A 25,578-nucleotide genomic window follows, 5' to 3' on the forward strand; every position below is an offset into this window, starting at 1 on the left:
TTTGATGAGCTATTGTGTTTATTCAATGAGTAATGATACAATACTTGATGACAGTGGCTTATAACATGATGTGTTATGGTTTAGTTTCTTCAGTTCTTGTGGTTATAGCTAGGGACATTTCCGCTCCACACAACCTTTGCCCCCTTCATCATACTCTTGCTTGGAGATCCACATCTGCTGGAAGGAGCCCTGCAATGACACATGCTTAGATAATCATCAAAATACTGGACGTGAGGAATTAATTTGTGGATACACACTTTATTTCTTTGGAAAGTGGTTAACTTTCTTCCTAAATATACTTCCAGCAGAAAAAGTTTGATTGTGTTAAACCTTGGGCAAGGTTAACGCCCACATGCTGCATGCAGGCAACTGAAGTCATGACATGTAAGATTGAACACCCTTTGATCACCTGCCCCTGCTCAGTGGGAAAACAGTAGGTTACAATACCAAACATGCTATGTGAGGTTGCGGGTCATGAAATTTTCATGTGAAAAAAACTTGTTACTTTTTAACAACATTAGATGCATATCAAAATGCTACTTATACAATATTGTAAAAAAATGTTTTACTATTCAAATGTAAAACCTCTCAGCAGGTCTCACCTATGAGATAGCAAGATACCTACAATACTACATGCAAAAGTGGCAGTTTATAAGCACGTAACATGTCTATTACACAATGGCCAACGACAGCCACATGATTAGCCTGTCCCCCTCTGCTACATCTGGGCTTCAAGGTTGGACTATTGCAAGATGAGATAAATCACTGTTCTTAGAAGCAAGTCAAGTAGTTTCAATATTGTTTTGCCTGCAATCACATTAAAATCAGATCTAAGTTCTCAATACTGCAAAACAAAGACCTGAGGTCACGTCAGACAGGTTTTTGGGAACATTGACCATCCAATGAAATGATCAAAAAGGTGTCGACATTAGCCAGTAAGACAGCAGCTTTCTCAAGTCTTATGGCACTAGTTTCAAACTGGCAACTTCCATTCCAGACTACGCTTGAGAAATGTGTTGACAAAGTTCTCGATTAAAAATGTGGAAACTGAACAAAAGGACTTTCGCGAATGTTCGATAGAATCAGGGGTACAGACTGTAACTGTCATTTGGAATACCCTGTGTTCACCTTTTCGAGATTGTATGATTCGAAAACATATTCTGACTGTCACTTTCCTGATCTGGTAAGCGACGCTCTGATTGGTCGGATGAAAGGTAGTTCTGACATGACCTGTAATGGGATGTCCTCAGGTCATAGTTTAGCATAAGTGAGAACTAAGATCTGATTGTTTTGCCTGTGACTACAAAAAAAACTTGCCGTACCAGAGATGCTAATATTGATCCTCCAATCCAACTGCTAAACCTCCTCTCTGATGAACTGGATGCAGCAATGATCTTCAGACGCATGCTCTGTAAGGAAATATTTTCAATAAACAAAAGATATTGGTCTAAATGATTCACACACGTCTTTCATGGTCATAAACTTTATCTTAATGAAGTTGCTGAATTCTTATCGTGCACATATATCAAACTCAACCTAGCATTGTCTTTCCTTGTGTAAAATATGCACCATCCTTTTTCTGGGGAAACATTCTATCTTATTAAAGTGCACTCAAAATCCAGAAATACAGAGAACCCTTTTGATTACAAAATAGTGTGAAAACTGGACTTCAATAAGGATTTAATGACATGCTATATCCGGCGTTACATGCTATCAATGATGTTTTGGCTTTGGGAATAAAAGAAAAATCTCATGGTCAGCATGTATTATCTTAGCACCCCCTCTCCACAGTTGAAACTGTCTCTAAAGCTTGCATTTTAAACAAGAAAATACAGTACTCGTATGACAAGAGAGATTATATGTGTAAAACAAGACCCACAGGTCAGCATCCATCCATCTTATATCAGGCTACCCCACCTGGAACTGCTTGCAAGTCAAGTGACATACTGTAAATCTTGATATTAATGTGAGCGAGATACAAATGCATAAAATGCAAGCGGTCTTTGCTTGCATTAATTAAAATTTTGCAATTATATCTCCAAAATGAATCAACAATAAAAAACACATCACTGCACACTTTGTATAGCGGAAATACCGTTGCATGAAGGGTTGCATGAATATTTTGTCACATTTTTGGCTGGGGGTCAATAGTCGTGTTAATTTGGAGACACATTCATTTCAAGATGTACAGTGTATCTATTCATGCAACTTGAGGAACCCTTCAATGACAGTAAGGAAGGTGGAACTGTTGACTACTACTCTCTTACTGGTGGTGTCTTGGAGCTGAGGTCCCTGTTGAGCCTGTCTGTGAAACCTCCGACCAGGGTGTTACCTCCCACAACTATCACACTGCTGTACAGACTCTGCCAACACAAACACATGGTTCATCACAGGGCACATAGTTTTCAATGATGGATTCAATCATATAGAATTTAATTGTACAGTGGTGAACATAGTTGTGAAAATGGAAGCTTAGCTATAGGATTCTTATGGATCGTAAATGATATCTGACATGACCAGTACCAAAATAATTCCAAAGGACATGTTCTGATGGCAATAGTCTCCAGAGAGAACCTGCTGCATTCAAATTCTGACAAAACTCAAGATGAGTGACTTTCACAGGGTTTTTTAAACCTTTACAAGCTGAATCTATCACTTGTATTTATGACTGCAGATATGGCAATGTTTCACTTCATCAGTGTTAACACAATGATCCCTGGTGATATGATCTGTGATGGAGATAAAGTTTAGTTTTGGGACGACGGAGCAGCACGTACCGGCCTGATGTCGATGTCACACATGCCAACGCTAGTGGTGACCACGTGACCAACACCCAGCATAGTATTCCCCGGGACATCCTGCAACAACAGCAACAATATAACCTGTTCTTGTCAGATGGAGTGAAAACAAAACAAATCAAAACAGGTTTGTGTACTTAAATAACACTATTACTTGATTAATAATTACTAATTTCACTGAGATAGAAATAGATTAACAAAGGAATAAAATCTACATAATTTCCCCTTTGTCTGGGAATGTAATGATTGATGTGAAGTTTTGACAGACAATGAAAAATATACATATATAATCACCTGCAATAGTTAATATTATATGTCCCACTAGGTAGTGATCACTTCCCCATAAACATAACCATAGGAGATACAAACGTACCAATACAAACAGAAAATCAAGAACCAAAATTCCGTTATAACCAAGCTAACTGGGACCAATTTCAAGTGATCTGCAATCAGGCTAATTTAAACGAATTAGAAAATAATGATCAAGAAATATACTGTAAAAGCCTAACAGATAATATAATAAAAGCAGCCAAAACCTCCATCCCTTTTAAAACAACTAAAACAGGCAAAACCGTCAGTACCATGGTGGAACGAGGAAATAGAACAAACTAGACGTAAACGTATATCAGCCTTCAATAAAGCCAAACGCGACTATAAATATCTAAAAATGGCTCACGAACTAAACCACTAAGCTCAAAGTCTAGTCAAAATATCTAAAACCAGAAACTGGAAAAAATTCTGTGAAGAAATAAATAACCGTACAGACGCCAGAACTGTCTGGTGCAAAATCCACGTCATTAGAGGCTTAAAATGTCATAAAAAAACACCTAACATTAATAATTCAACAAACCCTGCCGAAAAGGCAAATAACCTCGCCAACCACTTTTTGGCTGTAAGCAGTAACAACAACTTTAGCCAAAAATTTCAAGATAAACTTAAAACAGAAAACAAATCCACCAAAGAACCAAATAATGACAACCTAGAAATAAACCACCCTTACACAATGGAGGAGCTACTCTACGTCATCCAAGAGGAAAAAGGGCACAGTCCCAGGATTGGACCTAACTTCCTACCAAATACTTAAAAACCTCCCTCCTAAACTACTCCAGGCACTACTTAAACTATACAATCTCATCTATCAAAACGGACAAGTACCTACTCCCTGGAAACAGGCCTTAGTCATACCAATCCCTAAACCTAATAAACCAGCTAATCAGGCTAACTCCTATAGACCAATTTCCTTAACTTCAAACTTATGTAAAGTAATGGAGTCTATGGCTAAAAACAGACTACAACATTACCTAACTCAAAATAACATCATAAACCCAGATCAAAGTGGTTTCACTCCAGGCCGCTCAACCTTAGATAACCTCGCCCGTTTAGAGCAGGACATTAAAACAGGACAACTCAGCAAACAATATACTACAGGCATCTTCTTAGACTTCTCCAAAGCTTTCGACATCGTGTGGTACGACGGGCTAATACAAAAACAACAAAAAATAGGACTCAAAGGTCAAATACAAACTACATCCAGGACTTCCTAAACAATCTTAAAATAACCGTGGGTATAGACCAAAGGCTATCGGACCAATGTCCTCTAGAAAATGGCACTCCCCAGGGCAGTATCCTTAGCCCCACACTCTTCAATATAATGATAAATGATCTATTCGAGGGCCTATCCCTTAAAATAAACACATCTAAATTCGCGGATGATGGAGCCCTCTGGATCCGCACAAAAAGCTTTAAAATGGCCCAAAACCTACTTCAAAAATCTCTAAACAAAATACAGCCATGGGCTGATAAATGGGGCTTCTCCCTTAACTCGGAGAAAACTACAGGAATAGTATTTAAACAAAAAAACATGAAACCCGCCTCCCCAAAACTCCAGCTAAAAAACAAACCAATCCAATTCCTAAAACAAACCAAATTCTTAGGACTAATTTTCGATAAACATCTCTCCTGGGACGCTCACATAAATGATCTACTAACTAAATGTAGCAAAGATCTAAATACGCTAAGATGCCTAACTGGCTCAAACTGGGGGGCCTCAAAAGACACCCTCCTCTCACTCTATATATCACTAATTAGATCTAAAATAGACTACCGATGAGCCATATACGACACCCTAAACCAATCCCTAAGCAAAAAACTAGACTCAATCCAATATCAGGCTCTAAACCTAATAACACGCACTCAACACTTCACTCCAGGCCTTAACAGGAGAAATGCAAATCTACAACAATTAACCCTAAATTTCTGGGCCACGTCTCAATCCAACCCCCTAATCCAAAACCTAATAAACAAAAATATCAGCCCCAAAAACCAAGCCCTGGCTTGAAAACACCCTCTACTTACTCCAATATCCCAAAGAATAACCAATTACTTAATGAAAACCAAATAAACAATCTTAAACAAAACTGTAAAAAATCAAATATCTTCACCCCAAAACTTAAAACACCCAAAATAGACATAACACTAGCTAGCACAATAAATAAACAAACCGACCCAAACAGCAAAAACCACCACACTAGCATACATACATGAAAATTGGCCAAATTGGTGTCACATTTACACAGACGGATCCTCATATCCGATCTCCAAACACACAAGTTTCGGAGTCCACATCACACAACCAACTAAAGCCACACAATCCCCTTCATAATCAACGATCCAAAAAACAACAAAAAATCCTAATACTTACCGACTGACTCGCTCAGTGGACTACAAGCCCTCCAACTAATAAATCAAATACTAAAAAGCTCAAACGATATAACTAAGGCAGGCAAACAAATAGTATTCATTTGGATCCCCGCCCATGTAGGAATATACGGCAATGAAAACGCCGATAAAGCAGCTAAACTATCCCTTAAAATCCCAGAAATAAGCTTAACCCTACCCATCTCCAAATCAGAAATTAAAAGTGTCAACAAACAAAAAATCACCAAAAAATGGCATAACCTATATCAAAACTCAAATAGCCAAATCAAAAAGGTTCTCAAAAAAAACCTAACCAAACCAAAAATTCTACATCCGTCCAAAAAAATTGAGTAATTACTAAACTCCAAACAGGGCATACCAACCTAAATAACCACCTCAAAATAATAAGAAAACACGCAACAGGAACCTGCCCACATTGCAAACAACAAGAAACCCCAGAACACACACTAATACACTGCACCCACTACCTAACACACCGAACTACACTACAAACCACCCTAAATCTAAATAAGGCTCTTACTCTAGCAGCAATCCTAAACCCACAAAATAAAATAGAAAAGCTATTGGCGTATACTTAATCAAAACAGGACTAATAAATCGCATTTGAAACCCCAATAAACTACCAAAACCAAACCATATAATCAAACTAATAAACTTCCATACTCAGGTCCCTTAGTTCGCCCCCCCAAACCTCTTGGCATTTTTTCCAAATCTCAAAATTTCCAAAATTCTATATAAGCAACCACTAAAACACCCCTACTGGATTGCCAAACAACTTTTTCCCCTTTTCGGAAACACATTAAATGGCTTGGCCGGGCCCGTGGGCGAAATACGCTGCAGTCGGAAAGCGCACGTAAAATCTCCAATATAAGTAAGTTAGTAAGTTAATATTTTCCATTCAGTTCCAGAAAGAACATACACATAAGTCAGATTAAAAGTAGAGGTACCTGTCACTCTCCAAGTTTGCCAAGTAATCTCCAAGGGAGATGATAATGCAACTATTACATTTCCATCCTCCACACCTCTCTACCAAGCACCCTGTGTCAGTGGCAAATGACTCAAACGCTCCTAAAGATCACATGCTGTAGTGACCAGATTGTAACAGGAAGTGTGATTTGCAGTTCCCCCGCCCCCCTTGTTTGTTGACCAACACAGTACTGCCAAATCGTTCCAGAAGTAATGCGATGTGACAGTTCGGAGAAGGCTGGCTGTATCTGTATACAAACAATCCCAGAGTGATTTTACAACTTGAGTTGCATTGTCTCTACTGTTCAGCTGGAATGCACTATTCCAGATTCAAGAATTGACCACATGCCTCTTTCAAGACTTTTGACAGTACCCTTACATTGGCCTGTTACTTGTTGCTGCTGCCACATATTGGACAAATTGTATTGCCTAATATAAGATTGCTACACGATAAATCGCAAAGAACATCTTCCCCATAGATGTAGCTGGGCAACGTAGATAAATGCAATGGCCAAATGATTGCATCCAAAGGTGGAATACATATGACAATCAGTATTGGGAAAAAGGTACAGATAATCAATGGGAAAATTGTGAAAATACACAGGAAATACCAAACGTAACCCTCCTGTTCATAAAATGGCTTGTCCAATATTGTTGGAGAGGCTGTACATAATGCTGAAATCTCATGTAAGAAATAAACGACTCTTTGTCGTTTTTTATAGTACTATAAAAGCCTACAGGGAGATAGAAAAATGCTCCTCATGGTTTATTCTCCCTGCAGGGTTTGATTGTACAATAAACAACAACCACGAGTGGTTAACTGATCACAAACCTAAAACTGCGTCTTTCAAAATAATTAATTAATTACTCATTGGTCTTGTGTGGTTTCACTGATTTCACAATCTAGTTCTGTACAAACTGATTTCTGGGGTAACCCTTCAAGTTCAGTTTGGAAATCACCTCATAACAATGTTTCACATATATTTTAATAAAATCACTTTGGAAGTAATATCTGATAATCAATTTATTGTAGCCTAAACTAGGCATTCACCTTCAACAAATATAATTAATAACTGATAGGCAGGTAACTTAAACTCAAATGGTCAGAAGCCAAAAGTCCATCATGACAATCTGGGATTCAAACCCACATCCATCGGATTCCAGCACAGCCAAAGGCAGCACCTTCCGCATCTGGGCTACGTGTGTCTGAAATGTGTTAAAGAGTGATTGATCCTATTTTATTTTGTTCAGTGCATACAATGCTTCTTTCTGCTACCTTTATAACTGAAGGGTCGAACAGTCCTTCACACACTCGGAATCTCTCTGCTCCAAAATCCTGGTTGTAGCCATTAGGAAACTCGTAGTGCATTGTTGGCATGCTCTCTGCAGTACTGGAAGAACATAGCAGTAGAATGGTAAAACACTGGATGAGAGTCTGGGTCATGGACATTTATTATTAATGTGTGTCTATATTTCCATATTATTAATATTTGCCTCCTGTTTCCTGGCATGTGAGCTAGTGAGTGAGCTGGTGCGTAAGAACTTAGTGAGTTGGGTGTAACGTTTTGATCAGTGTTCCAGTTATATTACAGCAGAGTAAGAACGTAAAATAAAATATGAGAGAGAACATATGCTATGCCCAAGCCCTAGTAGTCGTAGTGATATAAACTGGAAAAAAAATGAGCAAACTTGAGAAACACCCTTGTAGGATCATCCATATAGAAGGTTGTCCACACCATAAAGTCCAGGAATGGAGGGACAGCCAGCTGGATGCTGGTAAGAGGCAAGGAGAGCTTGACATGGGTGCACATACCTGTGGTGATGGGGTGTATCAGACGCCTGTACGTGTATAACAGACTCAACTTAATACCTGTGGTGATGGGGTGTATCAGACGCCTGTACGTGTATAACAGACTCAACTTAATACCTGTGGTGATGGGGTGTATCAGACGCCTGTACGTGTATAACAGACTGAACTTAAAGGGCAAGTTCACACGGAAATGAACCTTTTTTTCTTGTACTTTTTCCACATTAAAAGTGTTAACATAGACGTGTCATAGACAAAAATATAAAAACATCATATTTAATTAACATATTTTTTGCACTAAAACGATTTATATTTTTCACATTTACCAAGTGTTCTATTTCCATAACAAAAACACCATGGCTTATGTCCCTTGCAATATGACGTCATTGGTGCCAATTGATAAACATTATGACGTCATTATGCTTTGTTAGAGCCGCTTCACGTGGTGTAGGTATAGTTTTGTGATTCTAGCATCTCAGATGCCAGCCAGAATTGTGTTATGCTGAGTCACCACTGCGCCGGAGTGTGTCGTAGACCATGTTATTTTACCGCAAACTGGTCCTTGATATCTTTTGCGTTGAGAATAGACAGGGACCCAGTTGAATTGGCACCAATTACGTCATAATCTAAGGGGGATAACTCAGGCCTATTTCCCTAGTAAAACGGAGGCCTCATAACGGCATATCAATTTCACACTATTGTGAGCTTCCTACTTTCACTGTGAAAAAAAATGAGTGTATATTTTCAAACACAGATACTAACTAATTCTAAAATTGCGTTTTGTTTAGAAAAAGAAAGAAAGTGATTTTTGCGTGTACACTTCCCCTTTAATACCTGTGGTGATGGGGTGTATCAGACGCCTGTACGTGTATAACAGACTCAACTTAATACCTGTGGTGATGGGGTGTATCAGACGCCTGTACGTGTATAACAGACTCAACTTAATACCTGTGGTGATGGGGTGTATCAGACGCCTGTACGTGTATAACAGACTCAACTTAATACCTGTGGTGATGGGGTGTATCAGACGCCTGTACGTGTATAACAGACTCAACTTAATACCTGTGGTGATGGGGTGTATCAGACGCCTGTACGTGTATAACAGACTCAACTTAATACCTGTGGTGATGGGGTGTATCAGACGCCTGTACGTGTATAACAGACTCAACTTAATACCTGTGGTGATGGGGTGTATCAGACGCCTGTACGTGTATAACAGACTCAACTTAATACCTGTGGTGATGGGGTGTATCAGACGCCTGTACGTGTATAACAGACTCAACTTAATACCTGTGGTGATGGGATGTATGAGACACTTGTATAACAGACTGAACTTAATTCCTGTGGTGATTGGGTGTATGAGACACTTGTATAACAGACTGAACTTAATACCTGTGGTGATGGGGTGTATCAGATGCTTGTATAACAGACTGAACTTATTACCTGTGGTGATGGGGTGTATCAGATGCTTGTATAACAGACTGAACTTAATACCTGTGGTGATGGGGTGTATCAGATGCTTGTATAACAGACTGAACTTATTACCTGTGGTGATGGGGTGTATCAGATGCTTGTATAACAGATTGAACTTATTACCTGTGGTGATGGGGTGTATCAGATGCTTGTATAACAGATTGAACTTATTACCTGTGGTGATGGGGTGTATCAGATGCTTGTATAACAGACTGAACTTATTACCTGTGGTGATGGGGTGTATCAGATGCTTGTATAACAGACTGAACTTATTACCTGTGGTGATGGGGTGTATCAGATGCTTGTATAATAGACTGAACTTATTACCTGTGGTGATGGGGAGTATCAGATGCTTGTATAACAGACTGAACTTATTACCTGAGGTGATGCGGTGTATCAGATGCTTGTATAACAGACTGAACTTATTACCTGTGGTGATGGGGTGTATCAGATGCTTGTATAACAGACTGAACTTATTACCTGTGGTGATGGGGTGTATCAGATGCTTGTATAACAGACTGAACTTATTACCTGTGGTGATCGGGTGTATCAGATGCTTGTATAACAGACTGAACTTATTACCTGGTGTCATATGGTGTATCAGACACTTGTATAACTGATGCAGCAAAGTCCTGGAACACATCCTGGAATGAAAAACGCTAAGTCTTTTACGCAAACTAAAATGGGATTGGTGAATCTGTGTCAATGCCTTACCTAAGGCCTGGTGGTGTTACCAAAGGTGTTACATGTCTGTCCTGGTGGTGATAGATGTGTGGCCTGGTAGTGATAGATGTGTGTCCTTGTGGTGTTAGATGTACATCCTGGTGGTGATAGATGTGTGGCCTGGTAGTGACAGATGTGTGGCCTGGTGGTGTTACATGTGTGGCCTGGTGGTGATAGGTGTGCGTCCTGGTGGTGATAGATGTGTGGCCTGGTGGTGATAGATGTGTGTCCTGGTGGTGATAGATGTGTGTCCTGGTAGTGATAGATGTGTCACCTGGTAGTGATAGATGTATTTTCTGGTGGTGATAGATGTGTGGCCTGGTGGTGTAACCCCTTTGGCCTGGTAGTGTTATCCCTGTGGCCTGGTGGTGTTACACCTGTGGCTTGGTGGTGTTACCACTGTGGCTTGGTGGTGTTACCCCTGTGGCCTGGTGGTGTTACCCCTGTGGCTTGGTGTTACCCCTGTGGCCTGGTGGTGTTACCCCTGTGGCTTGGTGGTGTTACCCCTTTGGCTTGGTGGTGTTACCCCTGTGGCCTGGTGGTGTTACCCCTGTGGCTTGGTGTTACCCCTGTGGCCTGGTGGTGTTATCCCTGTGGCCTGGTGGTGTTACCCCTGTGGCTTGGTGGTGTTACTCCTGTGGCTTGGTGGTGTTACCCCTGTGGCCTGGTGGTGCTACAAGTGTGGCCTGTTGGTGTTATCCCTGTGGTCTGGTGGTGTTACCCCTTTGGCCTGGTGGTGTTACCCCTGTGGCCTGGTGGTGTTACCCCTGTGGCCTGGTGGTGTTATCCCTGTGGCTTGGTGGTGTTACCCCTGTGGCTTGGTGGTGTTACCACAGTGGCTTGGCGGTGTTACCCCTTCGGCTTGGTGGTGTTACCCCTGTGGCCTGGTGGTGTTACCCCTGTGGCCTGGTGTTACCCCTGTGGCCTGGTGGTGTTATCCCTGTGGCCTGGTGGTGTTACCCCTGTGGCTTGGTGGTGTTACTCCTGTGGCTTGGTGGTGTTACCCCTGTGGCCTGGTGGTGCTACAAGTGTGGCCTGGTGGTGTTACCCCTGTGGTCTGGTGGTGTTACCCCTGTGGCCTGGTGGTGTTACCCTGTGGCCTGGTGGTGTTATCCCTGTTGCCTGGTGGTGCTACCCCTTTGGCCTGGATGTGTTACACATGTGGCCTGGTGGTGTTATCCCTGTGGTCTGGGGGTGTTACCCCTGTGGTCTGGTGGTGTTACCCCTGTGTCCTGGTGGTGTTACACATGTGGCCTTGTGGTGTTATCCCTGTGGCCTGGTGGTGTTACATGTGTGGCTTGGTAGTGTTACACATGTGGCCTGGTGGTTTTACAACTGTGGTTTGGTGGTGTTACCCCTTTGGCCTGGGGCTGTTATCCCTGTTGCCTAGTGGTGTTACCACTTAGGCCTGGTGGTGTTACCCCTGTTGCCTAGTGGTGTTACCACTTAGGCCTGGTGGTGTTACCCCTGTGGCCTGGTGGTGTTATCCCTAAGGCCTGGTGGTGTTACACATGTGGCCTGGTGGTGCTACACGTGTGGCCTGGTGGTGCTACACATGTGGCCTGGTGGTGTTATCCCTGTTGCCTGGTGGTCTTACACATGTGGCCTGGTGGTGCTACACATGTGGCCTGGTGGTGTTATCCCTGTTGCCTGGTGGTCTTACACATGTGGCCTGGCGGTGCTACACATGTGGCCTGGTGGTGTTATCCCTGTTGCCGGGTGGTGTTACATGTGTGGCTTGGCGGTGCTGCACATGTGGCTTGGTGGTGTTACCCCTGTGGCCTGGTGGTGCTACAAGTGTGGCCTGTTGGTGTTATCCCTGTGGTCTGGTGGTGTTACCCCTTTGGCCTGGTGGTGTTACCCCTGTGGCCTGGTGGTGTTACCCCTGTGGCCTGGTGGTGTTACTCATGTAGCCTGGTGCTGTTATCCCTGTTGCCGGGTGGTGTTACCACTTAGGCCTGGTATTGTTACACATGTGGCCTGGTGGTGTTACCTTGAGCAGATGTTCATGCATACAGGAATAGACATGGCCACAAGTCTGAGACTGGTAATAATCTAGAGGGACTAGTTGTTTTACCCCAGTATCTAGTTACACTGCATTAACCTCTGGTCCGAAATGAGCTGCAGGCTGGCCAGGCACACATACAGTTTGGTCAAATTCAGAAACCAAATGCACTTGCGTGACATCAAGATGGAAATGAATGCCTTAATGGGCTGTTTGTTCCCATATTCCCCAGCCGACTTCACTCACCTTAACCATGTAGTTGTGAAAAGACTTGGTGACACTTGGCACTTCCCTTTTCTGCCAGTTAGCCTTACTCATCTCTTTCACTTCTTCCTGAAATGTCCACACCCGAACAGGTTTAGTAGGCAGAGATAATTTTGTACCACTGATGCCACATAAGGCCAAAAATATTGTAACTCATTGCCTGTTTCCAAACTGGGTTGAATGGATAGCTTGAAAAACAGGATTTCAAGAGTAAGTCTGAAACTGTTCTTGACTGAGGCCAACCTGAATTTCTGGATTAGGCAGCGATTTAAATCAAGTTAATTAAATGTAGATTAAGATTGAGAACATCTCTACATGTGTAAACCTCAACAATACAAGAGGGAGTAATGTGGACATGGCAAACAAGTGCTATTACCAACAGAAGAAGCCTAATGGCATAAAATAAAAAGTTTGAGTGAGTGAGTGAGTGATTGAGTATGCTTTTACGCCGCTTTTAGCAATATTCCAGCAATATCATGGCATGGGACACCAGAAATAGGTGTCACACATTCTACCCATATAGGGAATCAAACCGGGTCTTTGGCGTGACAAGTGAACGATTTAACCACTGGACTACCCACCAAAACTATGAACAGAAAATGTACCAGTTTTGCTACTCATACAAATAACATTTCCCTACATACAAATGCACAGTGTCATCCTCTCTATCGCCGCGTATCACATTTCGCAAACCTCCACTAATCCATGGATCCAGTCCCGTGGTTCTCACCATCTCAAATAACCCACAATTGATTTTCTTTAGAATTCTGGATTCTTTTTTTAAAATTTCTTTTCAAATCAGCATCCCGTTCATATTAATCCCAGTATTTTAGACTTTCATTTCAAAACATGCAAAGTTTAGAGTAGGCACATCTGTGAGAAACCAAGGAAAATCCCTTTCCTCGTTGAATAAAGCATACTAAAAAGTACGAGTCTTCTCACCTTTGACTTGATCATATAAGGGGGCACAACTTCAATGTCTAGTTCTTCCATTAGTTTCTTGCATTCTATTGTGATGAAGTCTCCTGCTAAGGGGGACTTTACTATACCTGAAAGAAATTAAAGCTAAGCATAAACTGATAACGTCAAGCCTTATTAATCAAAAACATTTGTTTTCCTTCACATGAAGAATGTAAGGCATAAATAATTATGATCCTAACTATGGGTCCCTTAAAATACTTTGCTTTTTAACAAATAAACGACTTGTGGTTGTTTATTGTATAATAAATCATTGCAGGGAGAATAACCACGAGGGGCACACTGTTCAATAAAACACTGCAGGGAGAATAAACCACAAGGGCACATTACGCAATATAACACTGCAGGGAGAATAAACCACGAGGGGCACACTGTTCAATAAAACACTGCAGGGAGAATAAACCACATGGGCACATTACGCAATAAAACACAGCAGGGAGATTAAACCACAAGGGCACATCACGCAATAAACACTGCATGGAGAATAAACCACAAGGGGCATACTGTGCAATAAAACACTGCAGGGAGATTAAACCACGAGGGCCATACTGTGCAATAAAACACTGCAGGGAGAATAAACCATGAGGGGCACACTGTGCAATAAAACACTGCAGGGAGATTAAACCACGAGGGCCATACTGTGCAATAAAACACTGCATGGAGATTAAACCATGAGGGGCACACTGTGCAATAAAACACTGCAGCGAGATTAAACCACGAGGGCCATACTGTGCAATAAAACACTGCAGGGAGATTAAACCATGAGGGGCACACTGTGCAATAAAACACTGCAGGGAGATTAAACCACGAGGGCCATACTGTGCAATAAAACACAGCAGGGAGATTAAACCACGGGGGCCATACTGTGCAATAAAACACTGCAGGGAGATTAAACGACGAGGGCCATACTGTGCAATAAAACACAGCAGGGAGATTAAACCACGAGGGGCATACTGTGCAATTAAACACTGCAGAGAGATTAAACCACGAGGGGCACACTGTGCAATAAAACACTGCAGGGAGATTAAACCACGAGGGGCACACTGTGCAATAAAACACTGCAGGGAGAATAAACCACAAGGGCACATCACGCAATAAAACACTGAAGGGAGATTAAACCACTGTAGGTTTAATCTCCCTGCAGTGTTTTATTTATGATAAACAACTGTCGTTTATTTCTTTTATGAAATATCAACACTATTTACTGCCTCTTTAAGGTTGGTAAAAAAAAGTACAAGTTTCAAATATATTTGCTGATATTTACTTAATGACTCCTCCCTGAAAACAATCCGTTCCCAGCAATTCATTTCATGAACAGGGGGGTTAGGTTTGGTATTTCATGAGTCAAGACATTTAACAGTAAAAAGAGAAAATGTGCCAAGTGGATAATTGACAGCCATTATATGTACCTTTTCTCCCATTATAGATAGCCATATCTCCCCCACTTTTGGATGCAATTGTTTGGTATAGTGTTTATCTGCGTTGCCCAGCTACATCTAAGGGGAACAACTCACTACCCTCTCAAAATAGCATCGTCCAGTTCACAAAATCAAGTTGTGAGCGTATGTATGAAGCTTAACAAATGATAGACAAGATGATAGAACAATGTTTAAAGTGAAATAACCCAAGTCTTGTTCTTCATTGTTCTTCGCAATTTAACAAGTATCTATCTGGTATATATATACATAGTAATAATAGTGCATAATAATCTTGGGACCCCCTTAATCATGGCTTTTTATATAAGGGTCATATTACAAAACCCTTTGACTCAGATACTTAATTTCAAACAATATCTAATAATGACACATTTAGAGGAGACCATGCAGAAATGGTAGATGGCTCAAACATGGCCTATATTTACATGTAACAAACATCTCTTCAACTTGAAAAGGCCATTATCGTTATGATGTAATTGAGTGATGTGACGTAGGTCTAACACATAAAACACTTAATCTGCCGATACAGATTAGAAAGGTTGTAGTGGCTATATATGACAATCAGAGCATATCAGGGATTCATTCCCACAATTACAGAACCCCTGCAACCCTAAGGGATGCAACTCTCCATCAAGGAATGCAGCATCTGAAACAACTGGGCACCCTGGCCCCTTCATGGATGCCCGATGGATGCTGTTATATCATAATCCCCACTCACCATGCTGCAGAACATATCCATCGTACACTGGAACTGCCGATGTGTGTGTGGCACCACTGTCCAGGATTAATGCAGTTGAACGACCATTGGCAAAACTGACACCAGATAAGGATTACAAAACTGACAGACAATTTAATAAAAGGTAAATAACTAAAACATATATTATTATTTTATCACATGGATGATCCTGAGCAACCCATGCTTGTTGTAAGAGGTGACATCGGGATCGGGTGGTCAGGCTTGGTGACATGGTTGATGCATGTCATCGTATCCCAATTGTGTAGATTGATGCTCATGATGTCAAACACTGGACTGTCTGTTCCAGATCTCTGTCATACAGCTGGCTGACGTATTAAACAACAAACAAACAAAACATTGATGAGGCTACCTTTGGCTGGACAAAACTTAGATATCCAGAATGCAATATGAACAGAATTTCACCACAACAATATTTGATATCGGTGAAGATGGAAGTGGATCTTGGGGGACAATGAAATTAAGCTCATATTGATGATATCAAGGCAAATTGACAAATTAAAGATTAGAGCATCATGATAGCAATCAGACATTCATCCTGTTGAATTAAAGATACTTCAATATCTGTTGCAACTATTGTTGAGAAAATACCCTGAAACAAAACTAAATTTAGTCTGAAATTGATAACAGTGACCTATCGGGCTGAAGGTGGAACCACTTGACATGGCTGACATTGATAATAGTGATCTATCGGGCTGAAGGTAGAACTACTTGACATGGCTGACATTGATAATAGTGATCTATTGAGGTGAAGGTGGAACTACTTGACATGGCTGACATTGATAATAGTGACCTATCGGGCTGAAGGTGGAACCACTTCACATGGTTGACATTGATAATAGTGACCTATCGGGCTGAAGGTGGAACCACTTGACATGGCTGACATTGATAATAGTGACCTATCAAAGTGAAGGTAGAACTACTTGACATGGCTGACATTGATAATAGTGACCTATTGGGCTGAAGGTAGAACTACTTGACATGGCTGACATTGATAATAGTGACCTATCAAAGTGAAGGTAGAACTACTTGACATGGCTGACATTGATAATAGTGACCTATTGGGCTGAAGGTAGAACTACTTGACATGGCTGACATTGATAATAGTGACCTATCAGGCTGAAGGTGGAACCACTTGACATGGCTGACATTGATAATAGTGACCTATCGAGCTGAAGGTGGAACTACTTGACATGGCTGACATTGATAATAGTGACCTAACAAAGTGAAGGTAGAACTACTTGACATGGCTGACATTGATAATAGTGATCTATCGGGCTGAAGGTGGAACTATTTGACATGGTTGACATTGATAATAGTGACCTATCAAAGTGAAGGTGGAACTACTTGACATGGCTGACATTGATAATAGTGATCTATCGGGCTGAAGGTGGAACTATTTGACATGGTTGACATTGATATTAGTGACCTATCAAAGTGAAGGTAGAACTACTTGACATGGCTGACATTGATAATAGTGACCTATCGGGCTGAAGGTAGAACTACTTGACATGGCTGACATTGATAATAGTGACCTATCAGGCTGAAGGTGGAACCACTTGACATGGCTGACATTGATAATAGTGATCTATCGGGCTGAAGGTGGAACTACTTGACATGGCTGACATTGATGATAGTGACCTATCAAAGTGAAGGTAGAACTACTTGACATGGCTGACATTGATAATAGTGACCTATCGGGCTGAAGGTGGAACTATTTGACATGGTTGACATTGATAATAGTGACCTATCAAAGTGAAGGTGGAACTACTTGACATGGCTGACATTGATAATAGTGATCTATCGGGCTGAAGGTGGAACTATTTGACATGGTTGACATTGATAATAGTGACCTATCAAGGTGAAGGTGGAACTACTTGACATGGCTGACATTGATAATAGTGTCCTATCAAAGTGAAGGTAGAACTACTTGACATGGCTGACATTGATAATAGTGACCTATCGGGCTGAAGGTGGAACTACTTGACATGGCTGACATTGATAATAGTGACCTATTGAGGTGAAGGTGGAACTACTTGACATGGCTGACATTGATAATAGTGACCTATCGGGCTGAAGGTGGAACCACTTCACATGGCTGACATTGATAATAGTGACCTATCAAAGTGAAGGTAGAACTACTTGACATGGCTGACATTGATAATAGTGACCTATCGGGCTGAAGGTGGAACTACTTGACATGGCTGACATTGATAATAGTGATCTATCGAGGTGAAGGTGGAACCACTTGACATGGCTGACATTGATAATAGTGACCTATCGGGCTGAAGGTAGAACTACTTGACATGGCTGATACTGATAATAGTGACCTATCAGGCTAAAGGTAGAACTACTTGACATAGCTGACATTGATAATAGTGACCTATCAAAGTGAAGGTAGAACTACTTGACATGGCTGACAAATTCAGTTTTGTGCAGTTAAATCTACAGGCTACTTACTTCTACATTGGAAACACGTGCAGTATGTTTATCTCCATTCTACCATAACAAAATTAAATGCAAACTTTATGGCGATGCCAAGATATTGAGTGAAGTGGCATGGGTTGATTTCAATGTTTTGCATGGGTTTTCATTCTGAATAAGGGAACACTGATACATATCTATCAACAAGGTATGGAGCTGTATTTGTTCAAAGTTTATTCATGTATATTTCAGGCAGTGAAATGTGTAGCATAGCTATTTCGTAAGCTAACATAAAGTTGGTGCTCCTTGAGAAAACGAATCAAGCCTTGCAGGGTTTAGTTCTACACTGAATGTCATTAAGATGTCACATCGCTCACTGAGTCGCAAAGGATATTATGTGACAGCTGGTTGTAGAAAGGTGCCACAATATTATTCATGTTAGCCTATCACTTTGAAACAAATGTTAAATCCATGCATCTTTAGGCCTTCATCCAAACACCAACAGCACTTGTATAGTTTACCTTTAAACCTGCTTTTCATGTTGGTTACGTCTATGTTTTAAATGTAAATTTGTATTTGTTTAATCCCTTCTATGCATTATGCTTTGTGTAACATTTGTGATGCTCTGATGTAAAAAGAATTCTCTCACAGGCTCACAAAGTATTATCTTATATCAATTTCAAGCTCATTGATGTCCTGAAATCTTGAAATACACACTCTCTCTGTTTACTGCCCAACATCTATCTCTGAACATGGTACAACTCTGCATTTTGTAACCATTACTGTACATTTAATAACCTTAAAATGCCCTACCGACAATCACTGACAAAGAAGTACATCTAAAAATATATTAGCTTCCACTATGATGCTGCCATCAAATAGGCTTTGGTTATAGCGATTTGATACATCTGATGTGACCAATCAGAATCAAGCAATTTCCAAACTCATGGTAGAATTGGGTTTGTACTTGATTTGTTCAAAAGTCATTAATAGTTTTCATAATTATCATCTGGAAAAGTTTAAGATATTTTGAATAGTCACTGTCATGTGTCCACTGCTGGATCTAATAAACAGCAATCTCAACCTGTATGTTATAATCCAAAATCAGTCCCAAACCAATAGAAATTACTGTCATCTCAACCTCAGCCTGCTAATACTGACCAAAGCTGCTTAAATGATAGGCTGTCTAATTTCACAGTTGGTCCAAATCCATCCTGACAAACCAGATCATATAAAGTTATTCTCCTGTAACCAAGATAACATAGTGAGACAGACAACAGATACTGCATCAGTGTACACGATATACTTGACTTTAACCAAAGTGGCTGAAAGTCTATAACATGAGGGTGGCACAGAAAGGATACGCTGATAAGACTGAATTTTTACACAGGAAAAACGCAGGGAGGTTGTACTTCTCAAACATCAATTCTGTCAATTTTTCTCGCTTTGCCTTGCTGTTCCACTGAAATGAAATACTACAACCAGTCATAAACCCAAACATGCAAAATGACACAAAGCATTGTAAACCAGGTTCTAGAATCTTAAATGAGTTTTACCACTTGTCTTCATGCCTTGTGAATAGAGTTACAGTACTGCCTTCATTACCTTGTCAAAATACCACAACATGTTTTCATAGCTTGTCATCTTTGGAGGAATCAGTCTGAATAACTGAGACCTGAAGATCACAAAGGATAGAAACTTGAGTCTGTACTTGTATCACAAGGAAAACTTTATGAATAATGACCAAACAGAGAAAACCAATGATAACTGGTCAACAAAAGAGTCAATGCAATGACTTAAGTTTCAGTGAACATACATGATCACTTGTCTGAAAATACGATGCAGATATTAACTTCTTCACACCTGTGCAGTTACAGGTGTAATGCCTGACACCAGCTTCTGGCACTGATGGGACTATGGTTATTATGTCAACTGCTTACCGCTGGCTCAGACATCATCACTGGATGGTAGTGGGACTCGGTCTTTATGTGTTTTGTATAGGCGTAGTCAACAACTTTTTCAAAAACGTCCCAATTATCAACTGAAAACAAATATGAAAACATCACATCACAAGGCTCTGGAAAACAAAGAATTATCATGACAATAGTTCAATATTTTGAAAAAAAAAAAGACTAAAAAAAGATCATGCCAACATTAGACACCATTTGAAGGATCATCCATGCCAAAATTTCAGTTCCATGTCAATGAGTTCTAGTAAAGTGGTTTCCAAGATGTATACAAACACTGACCATGGTGACCATGTGAGTTATGAAGGCCAGGTCACTACGATAGTTCCCCACTGTGACTACAACAGGCCACCCATCTTTCCCCAGCTAGGGAATGAAGATAAACCCCTGGCATAACATAGGCAAATGCAGAGGGGGTTGGTACCTGGAGCTCAGCACTAAGGGGCTAAAACAAGGACTGGTCAGCTCGGAGTTAGTATACTGTGTATGCTAAACTGTGGCATGGTATCTCAGTGAGCTAGCACTATAAAACTTGACATTAGTCCGAACTAGTACACGCAGCCACACACACATGCATGCACCTCGCTAATGAAGCACAAATTTAGAACATAGATTTTCTCTCACTGACAAATTAGTTTTCCCATGAATTGTCCTGAGATACTTACTCATTCCATCTTTCAGGAAGCTGACCATGTCCATGCCCTTGCGGGCCACCTTAAGGTTGACTGTGTCTATGTAATGTTTCTTATCAGCAATGCTGGGCTTGGAATCTTCCGTCTCCATTGAAGCCACAGCCTCCACTTCCTCAATGAGGCCAACATGGCTCGGGATCTCCGCCTGGTCAAACACAAATTGATTATCTGTCACTTAAATTATTTTCACATTCATTAAAAAGGAATTATATTTGTGAATAACTTACCATAACTTATTTCACATCATCAGGGATTTATCTAGGACTCCAAACAAGTGCTCCGGCAGACAAATTGCAAAAATACCATAATATGGAATGTCATGGCTCAATCATAGTGTCAACAGAGGCTATTATGAGTCATGTCCCTTTTATGTCCCATCTATTGACCAATCAGATTACACCTCTCACATCACTCGCATTTCTGTCAAACAAAATGATGGCACCCAGTCAAGACGATCTGACAAATAATCCAGATCTATATTGTCATAATATGTGTCTTACCTCCGGCTCGCAAAGTGCATCAAATCACTTGAGCACCTTGATTAAAAGCATGAAAAGATTTGGAAAACATTTGTCTACACCTAGTTGATTGTACACGTGTTCTGCAAATCTTACAATCAACCAAAATCTGCACAGCAGGCACCATGTCGTTTATGAACTGGATGTTGAAATCATCATGCAATTTTGATTGGACTAAGCAAAGACTTGTTAGTGCAGCCAAAATTTAACTTCAAAATACCCGGCAGGTTCGGCAAGGGTGGATACTGACTTTTAATAGTCTGTTAACTCCCTTGCCTCAGAAAGATGTTGTTTTCATAGTTCAAGGATATTTTCATATTTCATTCAAAGCAAAATGTAAAACTAAAAGTTAAACCCTCTTCCTTTTCACCATGTTTACAGGTCCTGTTATCAGTGAAATACCAGCCACCTCTGCAAAATAATACTATTAGTTATTACTATAATAACACGACTTGGGAAATATCTAATTCAAATTTGGGAATTTGTACTAACGTTTTTGTCAGACTTGGGGTCGAATATCAGCCTCTGAGCAGGTCTTGGTAAGTCCCTGATCACATAAACAAGGTCTGCACCATTTAGATGATTATAAGAATATGTGTTCAAAGAGTGAAGGAGTTGGTGGGTGTAACGCCGCTTTTAATAGTAATCCAGTAATATCACAGCCGGTCAGCTTAATGTGGGAGGAAAGCCCAAAGTGATGCAGGTCTCGGACGTTTACCACTTTGTTGAAACCCACGAGAACGGGTATGGTGCTGACAAACCTTGAAACATAATCAGGGTGAACAAGGATTCGAACCACCAATCATAGGTTGCACACTAAATCACAGCGCCTTAGGAGGTCTAAGTGAAATAGAACTTCACGACTTGTCACCCCTCTTTCACAGGATTGGCCAGGATAATGAAAAAGGAGGGGGTGGGTGTGCGTGCACATAATACCCAATCAGTCGGTATACCATGTAAGGTGTCTGAAACACAGGGGCACGTGCACTCTGCAACCCCTATCTCAATCTGCCAGTGGAGTGAGTTAGTGAGTGAGTTGGGCTTTATGCCTCTTTCAGCAATACCACAGTGGGGGAAGCCAGAAATAGGCTTCACACATTGTATTCATGTTGGGAATGGAATGTGGGCCTTCGATGTAACACGCGAACTCTTTAACCACTAGCTAGGCTGCGCAGCCCCCCAACCAGTGGAGATTGTATTACACATATACCTTTGGTGTGTCTTCACCAGCAAAGCCGGCTCGTATAGAATAAGATCCGACATCAAACACCAAAGCTCCCACCTCATCTGAAAGACAACAGTCACATTTGACAAAAGAAATTTCTATTAGTCTATCAGTCACTATAATTTACTAATTATGTGTACTGTTGCTTGGTATGTGTACTATTGCTTGTAATGTGTACTATATCTTGGCATGTGAACTATATCTTGGCATGTGTACTATATCTTGGCATGTGTACTATTGCTTGGCATGTGTACTATTGCTTGGCATGTGAACTATATCTTGGCATGTGAACTATATCTTGGCATGTGTACTATTGCTTGGCATGTGTACTATTGCTTGGCATGTGTAGTATTTCTTGGTATGTGAACTATATCTTGGCATGTGAACTATATCTTGGCATGTGTACTATTGCTTGGCATGTGTACTATTGCTTGGCATGTGTAGTATTTCTTGGCATGTGAACTATATCTTGGCATGTGTACTATTGCTTGGCATGTGTACTATTGCTTGTAATGTGTACTTTTGCTTGGCACGTGTACTATTGCTTGGCATGTGTACTATTTCTTGGCATGTGTACTATATCTTGGCATGTGTACTATTGCTTGGCATGTGTACTATATCTTGGCATGTGTAGTATTTCTTGGCATGTGTACTATATCTTGGCATGTGTACTATTGCTTGTAATGTGTACTATTGCTTGTAATGTGTACTATTGCTTGGCATGTGTAGTATTTCTTGGCATGTGTACTATTGCTTGGCATGTGTAGTATTGCTTGGCATGTGTAGTATTGCTTGGCATGTGTACTATTGCTGGGCATGTGTACTATTGCTTGATATGTGTACTATTGCTTGATATATATACTATTGCTTGTAATGTGTACTATATCTTGGCATGAGTAAGCACATCCATTCCACAATGCTGGTTAGGATGTGGAAACCACCCAAATCTGCAAAGGAACTGGTTCTGTCAGTTGTAGAATGAGGTGACCTGTCTCCACTGCCATATATCGCCAAGAAAGGTATACAGTCAAGTCCCGTTAATCGGACATTGCTGGTTGCATATGATTATGTAGATTAACGAGTATGTCAGATAAACGAAATTAGGTAGTATAAACGTTTGTGATCGAAAATTGGATAACTACACGATAGATAACGATACGAACACGTAGGAAACGGAAAAATATAATATTCATATTGTTGTGTTACATTGTCAGCGGAATATGTTTTCTAATCATGCAACCACTAAAGTTTAACACAAAACTACTGTTACCAACTGTATGACTGATTTTAAAGCATAGTCTGGAAAGGAAGTCGCTAATTTAAAACTTGCACCCCAATGCTTAAGAAAGCTTAAGTGGCTAAGGTCGACGTCCTGTTAGTAATTTCATTGGTCGTTCAAAGTTCGCGAAAGTCGTTCTGACGTGACCTGTAATGGGATATCCGGTAGCGGGAACTTGTATCCGATTTTAATGAGATTGAGGTAATCTAGGCATGTGATTAATCCTGTTTTGTTTATTAAAAGCAGTAATTGTTTATTGTTAAGCAAGTTTATCTCTGCAGCCGTTGAAATATGCAGCTACTCGCCGACTCGTCTCACATCCAAACACTGGGCTGTGTACTCGCTGGCAGATGACCACGGAGTATGCATGCTGATCAGTGTGTCGGATTAACGAGACTGATTAATGAGTGATTTCAGCAATTCGTTGCAAATTAGGTGTGTCGGAGACAGAGTGCGAGACTGTCGGATTAACGGGTCTAAATAGCACTGATTAAATCGGTTCCCATCATTTGTGTCGGATAAAGCCGATTGTCGGATTAACGAGACTTGACTGTATATAATGTGTCTTCAGACAATGGAGGGGTAGAGTTGACAGAGGGCTGTAGATGAACTGGTAACCCAAATAATTCATAACCATGGAGAATTTGTAGACACATCATCTTGTAGACACAATTCTACATGGACTCGTAGACAAAACAGAAGTGGTGTCTGCATGGCCACAGCTAGTTTCTATCACTGTATGATAAAATAAGTTTACAAATTCATTCCAGTTTTTCAACAAATTCACTGTAAATTGTTTCTATGAATTCACTGCATTCCATACAGAATACTCAGGAAATCATGAGAAAATAATAAAAGTATTTTCTTCAAATCAATCACTCACACGACAAAAGTTGTTTCAGACAAGGAAATCCCCATAGATCTATAAATAAGCATAAGGCTACACCAGTACTTTATGCATTTGTTGTTTGGACAGTGGCCACCCTGGGCCACAATTTTTGTGTCTGACACATGGAAAACATCATCTCCGAAACTTCATAAGACTCATAAATGAAATTAATCCTGAAAATTCGAGTACAAATCCCGACTGAACCCATTTCGCGGCATTTTCAAAACGTAGGCTAAATTAGAAAATGTGAGAGAGATATCTGGGCCAATTTGAAGCATACACACCGAAATACTTATTCAGGAAAATGGGGCTTATACTATTGTACAGCGAAATGAAATGTAATCCTTCGATTGACTCATCACACCGTGAGTGCATGGTATGCCTGACCTGTAGCCTACAATACAACAATTGTTTTTGTCTGTGAATACAGATAGGACATAGGCCTATCTGTCTCTGGCCAATACGACTGGGCCTACATACAAGGGAATTCCGTCTTTATCTTTTCACTAACTAGTGTCCAAAGTATAAAATGCGTACCTCCCCCGTACACTCCACCGCTCATATCAAAGATCCGGATGCCGCTTCAACTTCTTTGAGATAAATAATAATATAGTGTGCTCGCGTGTGGCTTTGAATAATAAACTTCCGGTCTTCTAAAATAC

General features: G+C 40.7%; 1 protein-coding gene across 1 annotated transcript; it reads right to left on the reverse strand.

Moving 5' to 3' along the window:
- On the reverse strand, nucleotides 1–25,555 carry LOC139467004 (actin-like protein 6A). Its single transcript, XM_071248711.1, has 14 exons — nucleotides 25,454–25,555; nucleotides 22,734–22,810; nucleotides 20,979–21,150; nucleotides 20,287–20,387; nucleotides 19,711–19,808; nucleotides 15,887–15,981; nucleotides 13,697–13,803; nucleotides 12,737–12,823; nucleotides 10,345–10,406; nucleotides 7,759–7,873; nucleotides 2,778–2,858; nucleotides 2,268–2,363; nucleotides 1,323–1,409; nucleotides 1–189 (listed from the first exon to the last, which is right to left on the reverse strand). Exons 1-14 carry the CDS (start codon nucleotides 25,476–25,478, stop codon nucleotides 109–111), a joined length of 1,284 nt encoding a protein of 427 aa, XP_071104812.1. The 5' UTR covers nucleotides 25,479–25,555; the 3' UTR covers nucleotides 1–108.
- Nucleotides 25,556–25,578: the final 23 nt, after the last annotated feature.

The sequence above is a fragment of the Haliotis cracherodii genome, unplaced genomic scaffold (assembly GCF_022045235.1).
Source record: "Haliotis cracherodii isolate W230 unplaced genomic scaffold, xgHalCrac1.p SCAF_19, whole genome shotgun sequence".
In the NCBI taxonomy this organism is placed as follows: domain Eukaryota; kingdom Metazoa; phylum Mollusca; class Gastropoda; order Lepetellida; family Haliotidae; genus Haliotis; species Haliotis cracherodii.